General features: G+C 43.2%; 1 protein-coding gene across 3 annotated transcripts in view; it reads left to right on the top strand.

The window, feature by feature from the left end:
• LOC137377781 (sodium- and chloride-dependent neutral and basic amino acid transporter B(0+)-like) overlaps positions 1 to 13773 on the top strand; it is a 392958-nt gene that overhangs the window by 331406 nt on the left and 47779 nt on the right. For all 3 annotated transcript variants that reach the window (XM_068047832.1, XM_068047830.1, XM_068047831.1), the window contains 2 exons: positions 2968 to 3093; positions 5025 to 5143. In XM_068047832.1, coding sequence (XP_067903933.1) covers positions 2968 to 3093; positions 5025 to 5143 — 245 coding nt within the window. The remainder of the gene's footprint in view (positions 1 to 2967; positions 3094 to 5024; positions 5144 to 13773) is intronic.

Genomic DNA, 13773 nt, shown 5'->3' with positions numbered 1-13773 from the left:
ACTTTTTATATCTCTTGTAAGAGGTTCCTAATCCAAGGAATTTTATAACAAAGATGATTCCAATTCCAATTCACTGCAATAATATTTTTAAAAAATCAAAACTGCTGATGTTATATGAGTGAGTCCCACGTCCGGAACTTAAGACTCCTCCAAAACATAACATAATAAACTTGAAAGTTCATTGTGGTTGCAAATGACATTTCCAGTTCTTCAACTTAAACAGGTCAATTAACCTTAACAGTATTAATTCAATTCAGACTTATTAACTTATAATACTTATTAACTACACACAGAACAGAATAGCACGTGCTTATTTTAAAATATAGGTAAATTACATCATTTTCTTGCTCTTTCTTCAGGCGCCTTTTCAAATGACTGTAATAAAACCAAAAACTAAAGAAAAAGTTATTTAACATTCTTACAACAAAAGACTTAACACCAGCTTTTTAAACAGACAGAATCTTTCCTATATCTCCTTTTCTATCCTTTCTTTCCCTTAAAACAATATAACAGTCAGTAAAACATGTCTTCAAATTTAGACTGTAAAATAAAACAATAGCAGAGTTTCCAATTAAAACAATGTTCCAAACCCCAAATTAGATTTCTGCCAGACATCTTCAGACCTTCAAGGCTGAAGCTTATCCCTCAGAAATCCCATTGTTCATTGCCTTTTCACAGTTGCAAAACCAACTAAAAATAAAACTTTAACTTAAAATATAATTCAATTTTATATCCCATTCCTGGGTGCACAATCTTAAATCGAAATGAACACACTCAACAGTCACTTTTCACACTCATTCAATTCCAAACAACTTAATAGACTTCAATTTTCAACATTAAAGCCAGACAACAAAGAGTTAACGACAGTCAGTTTTACAGAACACAAACTGTACATCCCAGATATTCAATTCATTCGCGGAAGCTTCCGACATTCTCACAGTCGAATCAAAGACACCATAACTTGTTTTTACTTTAAAACATACCTATCTTTAAAACACATATTTACCGTGACACTTCTGCGTCTCCTTCGAGGGGGCAAACGGACGTGGGTCACCTTTTTCCAGAGGACATGGATTACTCGTCCCCGGGGGCGACCCTTCCTTCTTGGAAGCCGTTGAGTCCACTCTTACTTCTACTTTCTCAAAACCTTCTAATTTACGAGTTAATTTCTATGGAGTAAACAACATTAACACAAACAAAAGACAAAACCACACACAAGGAGACGAACAGGCGCAGTTAATGTTAAATTCTCAAGGTCAGCTAACCGGCTCATCCCTGTCTCTTCAGGTCAACGGTATTTTCGTTCTCCAACTCTTGTCACCCGCATCTTTCTCTAGGGCCAGATCAGCGGGTGTACTCAGGAGCCCCGAAAACGTGCCTGTTGGGTCAATTTGGTAATTTAGTTACAGCCCCAGTCATCTCTGTCCTATATCTTGTCACCGTATTTTACTCACTTCCCAAGTGTGAGAGTTAACTTCGTATACTCAATGGGATCAGGTATTCGGCCCAGCCGACTATGCCAGATTCCTAAATTTACTGGATTTTCCACTTATCTACTTTTCAACTTCCCTTCGCAGAATTACTCACTTCCCATGTGTGAGCTTAACTTACTCAATTTTAGACCTTTTCTGATCAGGTTTCAGCCAATTCTTCCTTGACCCCTTTGTTCCCTTCGCCCATTTAATTCCTGGCCTTCACATGGGACCCAATTGTCCTCTTAATTCCGGCTCAGGCTGGGTGATTGGGATATCGGGGTCGCAGAAAAGTTGACTTACCCCTGATCCTGTCGATTAGTTTTTTTTCACTAGGTTCTTTTGGATCCTGTGAACTCAGGGATCCTGCCGACTACGCCAAACTGTTGGAGAAAATCCAGATTGTGCCCAATTGTTGAACAAATTCTCCGGACTCAGACATTGAGAATCAAACCCTTTATTGCATGATATCATGGGGGAGCACACCTTACCTAAATGCGGTCCAGCGCTACTCCCCAAGAGCTACAGATCGCTGTGGATTTATATAGTATAAAAGAGGCAGAGCTAACAGTTTCACAATTAGATAAGCACCCACAAGACTGCCTACGTAACGGTGCGGCATGCAGGGTCCGAGGTCAGCGAAACATCAGTTTCAACAATAACAAGCTAGTTCCTTAATTCAATGCTCACTCCAGACACCATATCTGGCCGTAATGTCTGATTGTGGTTAGCTGCTCTGTCTACAATTTATGACTGTTGGTTGTGGTTAGATTAGCTACAAGCTGTGTCCTGCTTTTCTGCTTCTACAAAGTTATGTAATAATTAGCAAAGCTAAGAAAATTTCTCCATCATTGAGGATTTCTAAGTAAATCAGAGGTAGTTTTTATTTATTGATAATATCAATTACTGGCACTGTATTATGTACTCAAATTGTAAATTACTAACAGTACATTTTGTTTTTATAAAGTTTTGATATGAAAAGTGTGATCCATGTAAACATTCTGTATAATGCCAGTTATATCTGTAGATGTTGCTGTATAAGTGATTAGCATGATGACCAGAAATATTACATCAAAACACAATCCATGTATCCAGCCTGGCTGTTCAAATGTCCTGGGCCCTGGTTGGTACTGCAGCATGTATCAGACAAGTAAATTCTCTGCGCAGGTGTTTCCCTCCCATTCCCATTCTCCCCCATTACACTCTGTTATTAAATCCCAGTCTAACTGAACGGATCTGGAGATTTTTACCTTGCATGTAAACATCACTCAGAACTCACAATTTGCTATTCCTTTTAAATATAATAAATATGGAATATGGAGTCAGTGATTTATATTGTAAATACATATTCTTGCACCATTGTAATGTTCATGCAATGATCCATTTTAGCAAATTTTGACAAATATTGATAATCTGGATTCCAGATAAATTCATGGACAGTTTGTTTCCTTTAAACACCATTAATTGCACCATTTCAATTATATCTACTGTTTAGGTTTCAGTTTGGCTTTCATTGCTTACCCAGAGGCTCTTGCACAGTTGCCATGGGCACCTTTGTGGTCCATTTTATTTTTCTTCATGCTGGTCTCACTGGGACTCGACACTCAGTTTGTAGCTTCAGGTAAGAATGACATTACATCTTTTCACCAATCTCTTCCCACTTTCTTAAAAAGAAAGTTATCTAAACTATTATAATATCGAGTGAGAAATTACTGTTGGTGATGTTAGTGGACAAATGCATAATATTTCTTCGTGGCCGTTCTCTGTTCATTGTCTTAATGAAGTATCAATCTGTTTGACTTATCAGATGCATTAAAGTAACATTCAGGGAAATGTCACCCCAACATCGGGAACATTTCACAATACAATTTCTGTTTGATATTTATTGCAGAAATTTTGAATCACATTGTTCAGGTTATATTTTCTTTCTTTGTTCTTTTTCTAAAACTCCACCCCCTCACATTTGCTTGTGCACAGATATTATGACACGAAGGAGGGAATTTTTACTTACCTGACTGTCAGGGAGTAGGCTAGTCAGAAAGTCATGGGGAACCTGCAATTTTAACTCCACAGTGTTTCCGGGATGCTGTCAATTAGTTTCCTGCCCATATACCAGCCTGATTAATAGGCTGCGCCTCCAGTCGGGAGGAGAGTCGGTTGATGAAGGTCCCAGGACCAGTTAAAGTTGTTGGTGGGGTGCCCGACTGTGGAGGCTCCTCAGGAAGGGACCCGGAGCCAGCATGTAGGTGTAAAGGTTTTCACCTACTGGATCTGCCAAGTCCCCTCCTGGGTTTAACTGCTATGTTTACCGAGACTCAGGAAAATCTGGTCTACAGCAGTTAGATTCCTAAAGTAGAATGACATTGAGGCTCACAGTCTCATTATCATATTTAAAGTGCCAACTCGCCTCCTTGGAGTGGGTTTGCTGCCCGCCCACCTTCCAGCCTCAGTTAAAGCCGGAAATGGGTGGCTTGGAGGTGCATTTTGAAAGGGAAACAGATTTCTGGGACTTTAACCCCACCCCCTACAACCTGATCCAAACCCACCCACGTTTTAATGTTAAAAATGCCCCTTAGGTGTCTGGGGATAAGAATTATACAATTTATCCTAAACGCTTCCCACATGCCAGAGTAATAGGAACGGGATTGGGTAAAATGCATGTTTCAGAGTGTCGGGAGTGGGGCGGGAGTTTTATGGAGGTGATGACAGTCTCAGTCACTGGCTGGAGAGCCAAAGAGAGATCAACTCTGCCTCCTTCTGGGAAGGCCCGCCAAATTACTAAACAATCAGGCAATTAATAGGACACTGTCGGGCCCTCCCCGGAATCAGGAGGCTGTGGGAGGAAGTCTCACCTACTGAAAGCTGCCAGCCAATCAGGGGCCGGAAGCTCTTTTGCTCAGCAGCGCCATCAGGGTGGCTGCTGTCGGAATGACACCCACTGGAGGCCCAGAATCGTGGAGCGACCCAGGCCAGAGTTAAATGATGGCAGGAGGGGTTTTGAGGGGTGGGGGTAGTAGGGGGGTTGGCAGCAAGGGCAGTGGGTTGGCTCTCAGCAGGCCCGTTCCTTTCTGATGCTGTGTCCCTCGATCAGACACTGAGTGCCTTAGACCGAGGAACCCCCCCAACACCCACCCGGGAGACCACACGGGTTTGCATGTCGTGTTCCCCACACAGCGACAGGCCTGTCTGCCACTGGATTAATACCATCAGCGGAGGGAAGAGGTCCTTAATTAGGCATTACTTTCCCCTTAAGAACCTCAACTGGCATTGGGACAGGAAGGCTGTCCATGGCATTTCCCGTCAGAGACTTTATCAGGATGGAGGCGGGAAGGTTGCGGAGAGAATACCCACCACCATCCCACCCAATTAATGCTCTCCCCACCTCCAAACTCATCACAGGGGAGAGCAAAAAATATCACCCATGGTTAGTGGAATCTGTCCTTGCCTGCTCCTCTGGTCTGCAGGGTTTTAGTCTCTCCAGTGGTGGGTTTCTCCAGGACTTTGTAAATTATGATTTAGTTACTGATCTCATTTAACATTTTCTTTCATCAGAAGAAATTATAACAACCCTCCTGGACCAGTTCCCTAATTCTCGACAATCGAGGCGCCTTTATCTAACAACTGCTGTTTGCTTGTTATTTTATTTCCTTGGCCTTGTATTTGTAACACAGGTAAGTTGTCCTTCTATAGTTTAAGCTGTTTCCACATGTAGGTCTGATAATAACTCTCAAAGGTGATAAGTTTCACAGGATGAAGTAATAAAGATGGACCTAGTGTGTTGATCCTGTTGTTTTCCGCTAGTTTAATATTGTGCAGTGATGGTGCGGGACTGACTGACCCTTCCCCATCTGCTGTTACTAAATACAGAGCCTGGTTAAACAGATTTGTGAACAACCTGAGAATCAAATTTACAGTGTGTTCATTTAAAATCAGCAGGATAGTGTTTGAAACCTTCTCCTGTGTAGGGATGACATTTTGTTAAGTTTCTGACTCAGTGTCGGATTTTCTCAGTTGAAAACACTCTCACCTCTGATCAGAAATCCGTGGCTTGTAAACCCAGGATTTAAACACATTGGGCTGGATTTTATTCGTGAGCAGCACTCCTCAGCAGTGCTCTTTGATCTCGATATTACGCATGGGGGCTGATTTAAATAGAGGGGGCGTAACGGCCGCCCCCATTGCCATGCAGACACTGGTGCCATTTTTAAAGGGCTTTACACCCTTAACATAAATTAAAATTTTTCAAGGTGTATTATAATAAATCTTTATTAAATAAATACTTAGGTGATGGAGGCCCTTCACCAACCCACCACCGCGCCCCTCCTCCATGGTCTTTTCACTGTCCGATATGAACAAATCTCACTTTATTCTCAACCCAACTTTCCCCCGCAACCTTCTAACATTTGCTCTTCAACCCATTCCCACCATCCCCACTGCCAATTAAAAGTGTTTTCGCTCTTCCCCCAACCCTCCCACCAGGAAAATGTTATTCCTCCCACATCCCCACCAGGTTCTCGCCTCGGACCTCAAAATGGAGTTCCAAAGGCACACGAGGTATAAACGGCGGACGTAAAATCGGCGGGGGATGGCCGCCGCCAGCAGGTAAGTGCATTTACATATAACTTAGGTTGATTTGAATATATAGATGAAGGCGCTGCCACTTGGTGGTGGGGGCGGGGGCACACTCAGGTTCCCCCTGCCGCCGGTAATATGTGGTGGGCCCTCCTCCACGTCAGGGATCAAGGTGGGCCTCTCCCCGCAGAATTTTACAAGGCCCGCCACTGTGACCCATGGCCTCGAGGGGCTGGTAAAATTCAGCCCATTATCGAGGCAGACACTTCAGTGAAACACGGAGGGAGTGCTGGATTGTCAGAACTAAAGAATGTTGTAGCGTTCAGGAGCTCTGATGTGATCAGAATATCAGAAACACAGGTGAATTCAGAACATGGAAATCAAAATAACATTCAGGGGTTTACAATGTTCAGAAAAGACGAGGTGAACAAATAAAAGTTGCTGGTTCAGGCCAGATATCAGGGACACCTGGGAGGGAAATGATGTTAGTCCTGTGGGAGGTAGAAAGCTACAAAATTAACTAATTTGGTTAGAAATCTTTAATGTAGAACATCCTAAATTAACACTCTGGGGAATGTAATGTATCGAGAGCAGGGACTGCAGAGAGGATGAGCAAACTGACCACAGCCCCATGGTACTGGGGGTCATTCAAGTTGGAGGAGTGAAAAGGAATGTAGTTGTAGTAGCGGACAGTATAGTTAGGGGGATAGATGCTGTTCTCTGTAGACAAGAATGTGAGTCCCGAAGGCTGTGTTGTCTGCCCTGTGAAGTGTTAAGGACATCTCCATGAGGCTGGAGAAAAACATGGAGTGGGAGAGGAAGGATCCAGTTGTTGTGGTGTACGTAGGTACCAATGACATAGGTAGGACTAAGAAAGAGGTTCTGCTAAGTGAGTATGAGCAATTAGGGGCTAAATTTAAAAAAAAAACAGAACCACATAGGTAACAATCTGTGGATTACAACCTAAGCCAATTGGCATAGGGTAAATAAGAAATGAGATCAGAGAGTTGAATGCATGGATCAAAGGTTAGTGTGGGAGAAATGGATTTCAATTCACCGGGCACTGGAATGAATACTGGCGAAATAGAGAGCTGTTCTATTTGGATGGGCTTCTCTCAAACCGCACTGGTCCAGTGTCCTGGTGAATTGAATAACTAGGGCTATAGTGAGGATTTTAAACTAAATAGTGAGTGGGGGGAGGGTTCAGGTGAGGGGAAATTTAGAACATCAAAGAGAAAGGACATGGCAATAGTGCAGGGTAGTGATACAGCTAATGATAAAAAAGTGTGACAGGAGGGATGGAGTGTACAAACATAAGAGTGCGCCAGAAAATAGGTAAAAATAGAAAAAGACAGAATTAAAGACTTTTTATCTGAATGCATGCAGCATTCATAACAAGATAGATAAATTGATGGCACCATTTGAAGTAAATGGGAACTGAATATTCAAGTGTATTTGACATTTTAAAACAATAGGAAGAGAGGAACAGGAGGTGGGATAACTCTGTTAATAGAGGACGAGATCATTACAGTGGTGAGAAATTATCTTGTCTTGGAAGATCATGATGTAGAATCAGTTTGGGCGGAGATAAGATATAGCAAGGGAATGGAAGTCACTGGTGGGAGTAGTTTATAGACCCCTAACAGTAGCCACATTGTAGGACAGAGTATAAATCAAGAAATAATTGGGGCTTGTAAGAAAAGTCCTGCAATAATCATGGGCGATTTTAATCTTCATATACTTTCAACAAATAAAATTGGCAAATGTAGCCTTGAGGATGAAATCACAGAGTGTATTCAGGACAGTTTCTTAGAGCAATATGTTGTGGAACCAACCAGTGAATAAGCTATTTTGGACCTAATAATATGTAACGAGACAGGATTAATTAATGAACACATAGTAAAGGATACTCCAGGGAAGACTGATCATTGCATGAGAGATTTTCATGTTCAGTTTGAGGGTGAGAATCTTGGGTCTGAAAATCATGCCTTAAACTTAAATTAAAGCAATTAGAAATATCTGAAGACAGAGTTGGCTGAAGTAGACTGGGAAAATACATTAAAAGATCAGACATTAGATAAGCAGTGGCAGATATTTAAGGAGATATTTCATAACTCTCAACAAAGATATATTCCATTGAGAAAGACTCTACAAGAAGGCTGAACCATCCATGGCTAACTAAGGAAGTTAAGGATGGTATCAAATTGAATGAAAAGGTTTACAATGCTGTGAAGTTTAGTGGTAGGCCAGAAGATTGGGAAGATTTTAGAAACCAGCAAAGGATAACTACAATAAATAGGGAGAATTAAGAATATGAGAGTAAACTAGCAAAAAATATTTTAGAATGATAGTAAAAGCTTCTGCAAATATACAAAATAGAAGAGGGTAACTAAAGTAACTGTTGTTCCCTTAGAGGAAGAGACTGGGGAATTAATAATGGGAAACAAGGAAATGGCAGAGACTTTGAAAAGGTGTTTTGTATCTGTCTGTAGATGACACTAAAAGCATTCGAAAAATAGTAAAAAAATCATGGGGCAAAAAGGAGGGAGGAACTTGAAACAGTTAATATTACTAGAGAACAATTACTAGGAAAACTAACAGACGTAAAGACTGACAAGTCCCCTGGACCTCATGGCATCCTAGGGAAATCGCGGCAGCACACTTTGAAGTTGGCAGTCCACCCGCACGAAGTGGCCGCTGCTGAGCTCCCACGATATTTCGCGCGGGGGCTCATTTAAATGGGGGGGGGGGGGGGCGCGGAGCAGCTGCCCCCGATGACGTAGAGGGGGCGGGCGCTCCATTCCCAGCAACAGCTTCCGGTGCCACCACGCAGGCGCCGGTGCCATTTTTAAAAGCTTTAAGCCCTTAGAAGAAATTTGTATTTTTAAAGAGAAAATGTGAAAGGTCACAATAAAAAACAAACAAGGCCCCTCTTCCACCCCAATGATATAGAAAGGTTTCATTTATCTTCCCGCCCCGAAATCAATGATTTGCCACTCCCAACCTTTCACCCCCAAACTTAAAGATCTTTGCCCTTCAACCCCTTCCCAAACCCCTTCAGCCAATGGAATCAATTTTCTCTGCTCCCGCCCCTCTTCCGACCTGAAAATTACACTCCTCCCCCCTCCACACCAGTGTCTCGCCTCTGTTCCCAAACGGGGTGGGATGGATGGCTGCACCGTGGCCTTGCTGCCGCCGGTAAAATGCAGCAGAACCTTCTTGGTGTCGGCCATCGAGGCTGGCCTCAGGCCCCTCCGCCATGAGCTCCGATGCTGGAGGGTGAGTAAATTCAGCCCATTGTCTTTGAATTTCCAAAAGGCATTTGATAAGCTGTCATGTACAAGTTTACTATAAGAATTCATGTTGTTGCGGGTAATATATTAACATGGACAGAGGATTGGCTAACTAACAGGAGACAGTGTCTGGATAAATAGTTCAATTTCCGATTGGCACACTGTAACTACTGGGATAACATGGGGATCACTGCTGGGGCCCCAAGTATGTATAATCTATATTAATGACTTCTATGAAGGGACCAGGTGTGTTGTAGCCAAATTTGTTAACAATACAAAGATGGGCAGGAAAGGAAGTTCTGGGGAGGACACAAAGAGTCTGCAAAGGGATACAGATAGGTTACATGTGTGGGAAAAAGTATGGCAGATAGAGTATAATGTGGGAAAATGTGAGGTTATCCACTTACATCGGAAGAATAAAAAGGCAGAATATTATTTAAATGTGGAGAGACTACAGAATGCTGCAGTAAAGAGGGATCTAGGTGTCCTTGCACATGAATCACAAAAAGATAGTGTGCAGATACAGCATGTAATTAGGAAGGCAAATGGAATGTTGACCTTTATTTCAAGGGAACATAGAACATAGGAAATAAGAGCAGAAATAGGCCATTCTGCCCACTGTGACTGCTCCACCTTTTCAACAGATTGTGGCTGGTCATCTACCTCTACACCAATTTTTCTCCATTATCCCCATATCCCTTGATGTCATTAGTATCCAGAAATCTATCAATTTATGTCTTGTAGTTGCTCAATGATTGAGCTTCCACAACCCTCTGGGGTAGGGAATGCCAAAGATTCACCACCCCTCTGAGCAAAGAAATTCCTCCACATCTCAGTCTTAAATGGCCTGCCTTTTATTCTGAGTGGCCTGACCATTATTCTGAAGGGGATGGAGTGTAAAAAGAGGATGGAGAATAAAAGTAAGAAAGTCTTGCTACAATTGTATGGGGTATTGGTGAGACTGGACCTAGAGTACTGCGTACAGTTTTGCTCTCCTTATTTAAGGAGGGACATACTTGCTGTTGAGTGATTGCCTTTAAGAGCAATGACCCTTCAAGATCTTAGTATGCTAATGAGCTAAGTACCAGGATATAGTCATGTGTCTCGAAGCCAGTACCATCTGTAACACCTTACTGGAAATGGTTAGCTCTCGACTGTAAATAATGGCTGGAATTTTACGCCCCCCCCCAAAAGAGCGGGATGGTGGCGGGGGAGGGGTGGGGGTGTAAAATGGAGTGGGAGGCCGGCGGAGCCCTTCCCAACTTGCTCCCGCCTGCGCTGCCAATTTATGTGGGGCAGTGACGAGAAATTGCCCGCCCACCCCAGGCCAATCAAGGCACTTAAGCGGCCAATTAAATGCCACTTCAGGGCCTCCACCCACCGCCAGGGGAATTTTACGTTTGGCTGGCGGGCGGCTGAGGCCTCAGAAAACCTGCCTGATAAAACTAGGCAGCCTTCTGGTAGGCTGGGAGGGTGCCCTGTCCGGGCACCCTGTGCCCCACGGAGGGCCACCTCCGAAGCTCCAACCACTCCCAACACACACCATGACCCCTGTCCCCCTAACCGACCCTCCTTGCTTCACTGGGGCCCAACCAATTGTCCCTGTCGAGGCCCCAAAAACTTACCTCTTTTCCAAAGCCAACCATCATCTTTGTCCTGAAGCTGGGTATAGTTCCAGTAGTGGCCAGCGCTCCTGGTGATGCTGCTGGGACTAAGAGCTGCTGGCCTACTGATTGACCGGCAGCTCCATTAGGTGGGACTTCCTGCCTCAATGAGGTGGAAGTCCCGCCCAAGACCAATTAAGGACCTGGTGACTGTAAAATCTGGTCTGGATCCCCAGGCCCAGCGGAGAAGGGACTGCCACCAATTTTTCGGCCAGTGGAGGGGACTGTCCACCCAACATAAAATCTAGCCCAATAGTTTAACTGTATTAAACCTGTTTGAGATCATCAGCAGAACTGTACTCCACGCATTTCATTTATGTTGCATCAGACAACATAAAGAACAAAGAACAAAGAACAAAGAACAAAGATAATTACAGCACAGGAACAACCCTACTGAGCCAGTGGCATTCGAGATGGCTTGGCCATGTGAGCCACATGGAAGATGGCAGAATCCCCAAGGACACATTGTACAGCGAGCTCGTCACTGGTATCAGACCCACCGGCTGTCCATGTCTCCGCTTTAAAGACGTCTGCAAACACGACATGAAGTCCTGTGACATTGATCACAAGTCGTGGGAGTCAGTTTCCCGCGATCGCCAGGGCTGGCGGGCAGCCATAAAGGCGGGGCTAAAGAGTGACGAGTTGAAGAGACTTAGCTGTTAGCAGGAAAAAAGACAGAAGTGCAAAGGGAGAGCTATCTGCAGCAACTGTGGAAGAGTCTGTCACACTAGAATTGGCCTTTAAAGCCACTCCAGGCGCTGCTTCACAAACCACTGACCACCTCCAGGTGCTTACCCATTGTCTCTCGAGACAAGGAGGCCAAAGAAGAAGATATGGTGACAGTTGTGGTGAGAGAAAAAGTCTACATTGATGACCACAGATAAAACAAGTTTGAAAACAACCTTCCTACAGCCATTAGAGAAAAAGTTCAAAAAAATTACTGTCCCAAACGGTGGAAAAAAAATAACTTATCAAGTTGTAGAAGACAAAGCACAGAACGAGAGGTTGCAAGTAAATTGGGTGCGTTGTTGTGCTGATGGGAGAAGAATGCTTCTTTTTTTTTAAAAAAGCTTTGAAGTCCTTCAAAAGATCTTTTTTTTTAAAAGCTCCGTGTGAAAAAACAGGGAAGACCCAGCTCCCTTCCCACACTGTTCAAGGTCGGCACCATTACAGGACGCATCCATTAGAAAAAGTGTGGGAAAACCCGATCACTGCAGATCCTTCTTCCATGCAGTCAAATTTTAAAAAAATTCAACCACTTGAGCGTGAATAAGAACTTTCATTCACAAAGCCACAGTAAAAAAACTCATAAAACTAGTTGAGCATGAAGAACATAAACAAACTCTACCAGCCAGTGAACAGCTGTGTAAACAGACCAACCTAAGTGCTGCAAAAACAAACTCTCAGAAACAAACAATCAAACTGCATATTGAACAGCTGGGTAAACAAAACAGGCTTAAGTGCTGGAAGCAAGATAAACACAGAGCATTTTCAAACACCTTCATTCAATCAAAGTAGCTGGATGAAATAACAGAGTTTCTTAAAGGGGAAACAGTGAAGAGTCATAGAACAAAAATAAAAGAAAATTTTAAAGCAAGATGGATACCAAATTTCCCAGCATGAACTGGAAAGCCATCTACAAGTAATTGTAGAACTAGAGAAACAGGCCCTAAAAATAATAATAGCAGTTGGAAATGAGGGTGACACATAAGCAATACTTCTGACTTAACTGAAAAGGGCCAGAAAGATCCCACAAAGATATGAAAAGTGCTAGAAGATCAGCTCTGATTACGAGTGAATTTTAGAATTTGCTGTCTGGATTTAATGTCATACAGGTAACAGTCACAGATATCAATAGACCAGATCATCAGTTGATGTCATAGTAAGGGCAACAAATGTGATTTCCCAGAAAATTAGATGTCAGAGCGACTAATGGGGTGGGTGATTGTATCAACACCCATTGAAACATTTCAGAAAGACCTCTTGGGGAAAAGGAAAGGTCACAGTATTAATGCGCTGCTGGAAGATGGCAGGAAGTATGAAGCCATTGTAACTGGACAACAGCATTCACAAGCACTAGATGCAGCCAACAGTATCACCACCGTAACCAGGTCGAAAAAAGCAAGCAAGTTGTGTGGTAACTGTGGTCTGTCCCATTCACTACGAAGTTATCCTGCATTTCAAGACCTGTGCAAGGTATGCGTTGCAAAAGGACACTGGGCCCACCTTGGTAAGAAGTCTTGTTCCAAAGATATGGCCAGAAGTCACAGCAGAATACAGACAAATGGACAATAGGTACAGCAACAGCAGCAAGGAAAGTGCCAGAGACCTGCAAAAACGCAAGCCAATACATGAAGTCCACAGCAAAACAGACCTGAGACAAGACCCAGAGAGATGCAATTTTCAGCCAGAAGATGAACAGGCGCTTCACATTGTGAGCCTGACACATCATGTTGATGAAGCTTTTACTACTATTGACATCATGTGCCCAAAGAAAGCTGTCAAACATACACTCAGGGCTAAGATTTACACTCGCGCTAGTGCAACTATCCTACTAGTCAGAATCGTGAAGGATATGTACTGGGGTCATTGGAAATCAATGAGACAACTGACAACTGCAAAGTTATCCGCAAAATGGGTCACCCATTCCTTGCACTGGCACAATGCAATGCAGCTATGGCACATTGGCATGGAAACCACAAATATTCTACCTGGTAGACACGAGCAGACCAGCAGTGGCCGGAATACCAGCCTGTAAGAAAGGTAATATCA

The sequence above is a fragment of the Heterodontus francisci genome, chromosome 15 (genome assembly GCF_036365525.1).
Source record: "Heterodontus francisci isolate sHetFra1 chromosome 15, sHetFra1.hap1, whole genome shotgun sequence".
Classification (NCBI taxonomy): domain Eukaryota; kingdom Metazoa; phylum Chordata; class Chondrichthyes; order Heterodontiformes; family Heterodontidae; genus Heterodontus; species Heterodontus francisci.
Note: the sequence above shows the minus strand (reverse complement) of the source record. Positions and strands in the feature narration are given on the sequence as shown.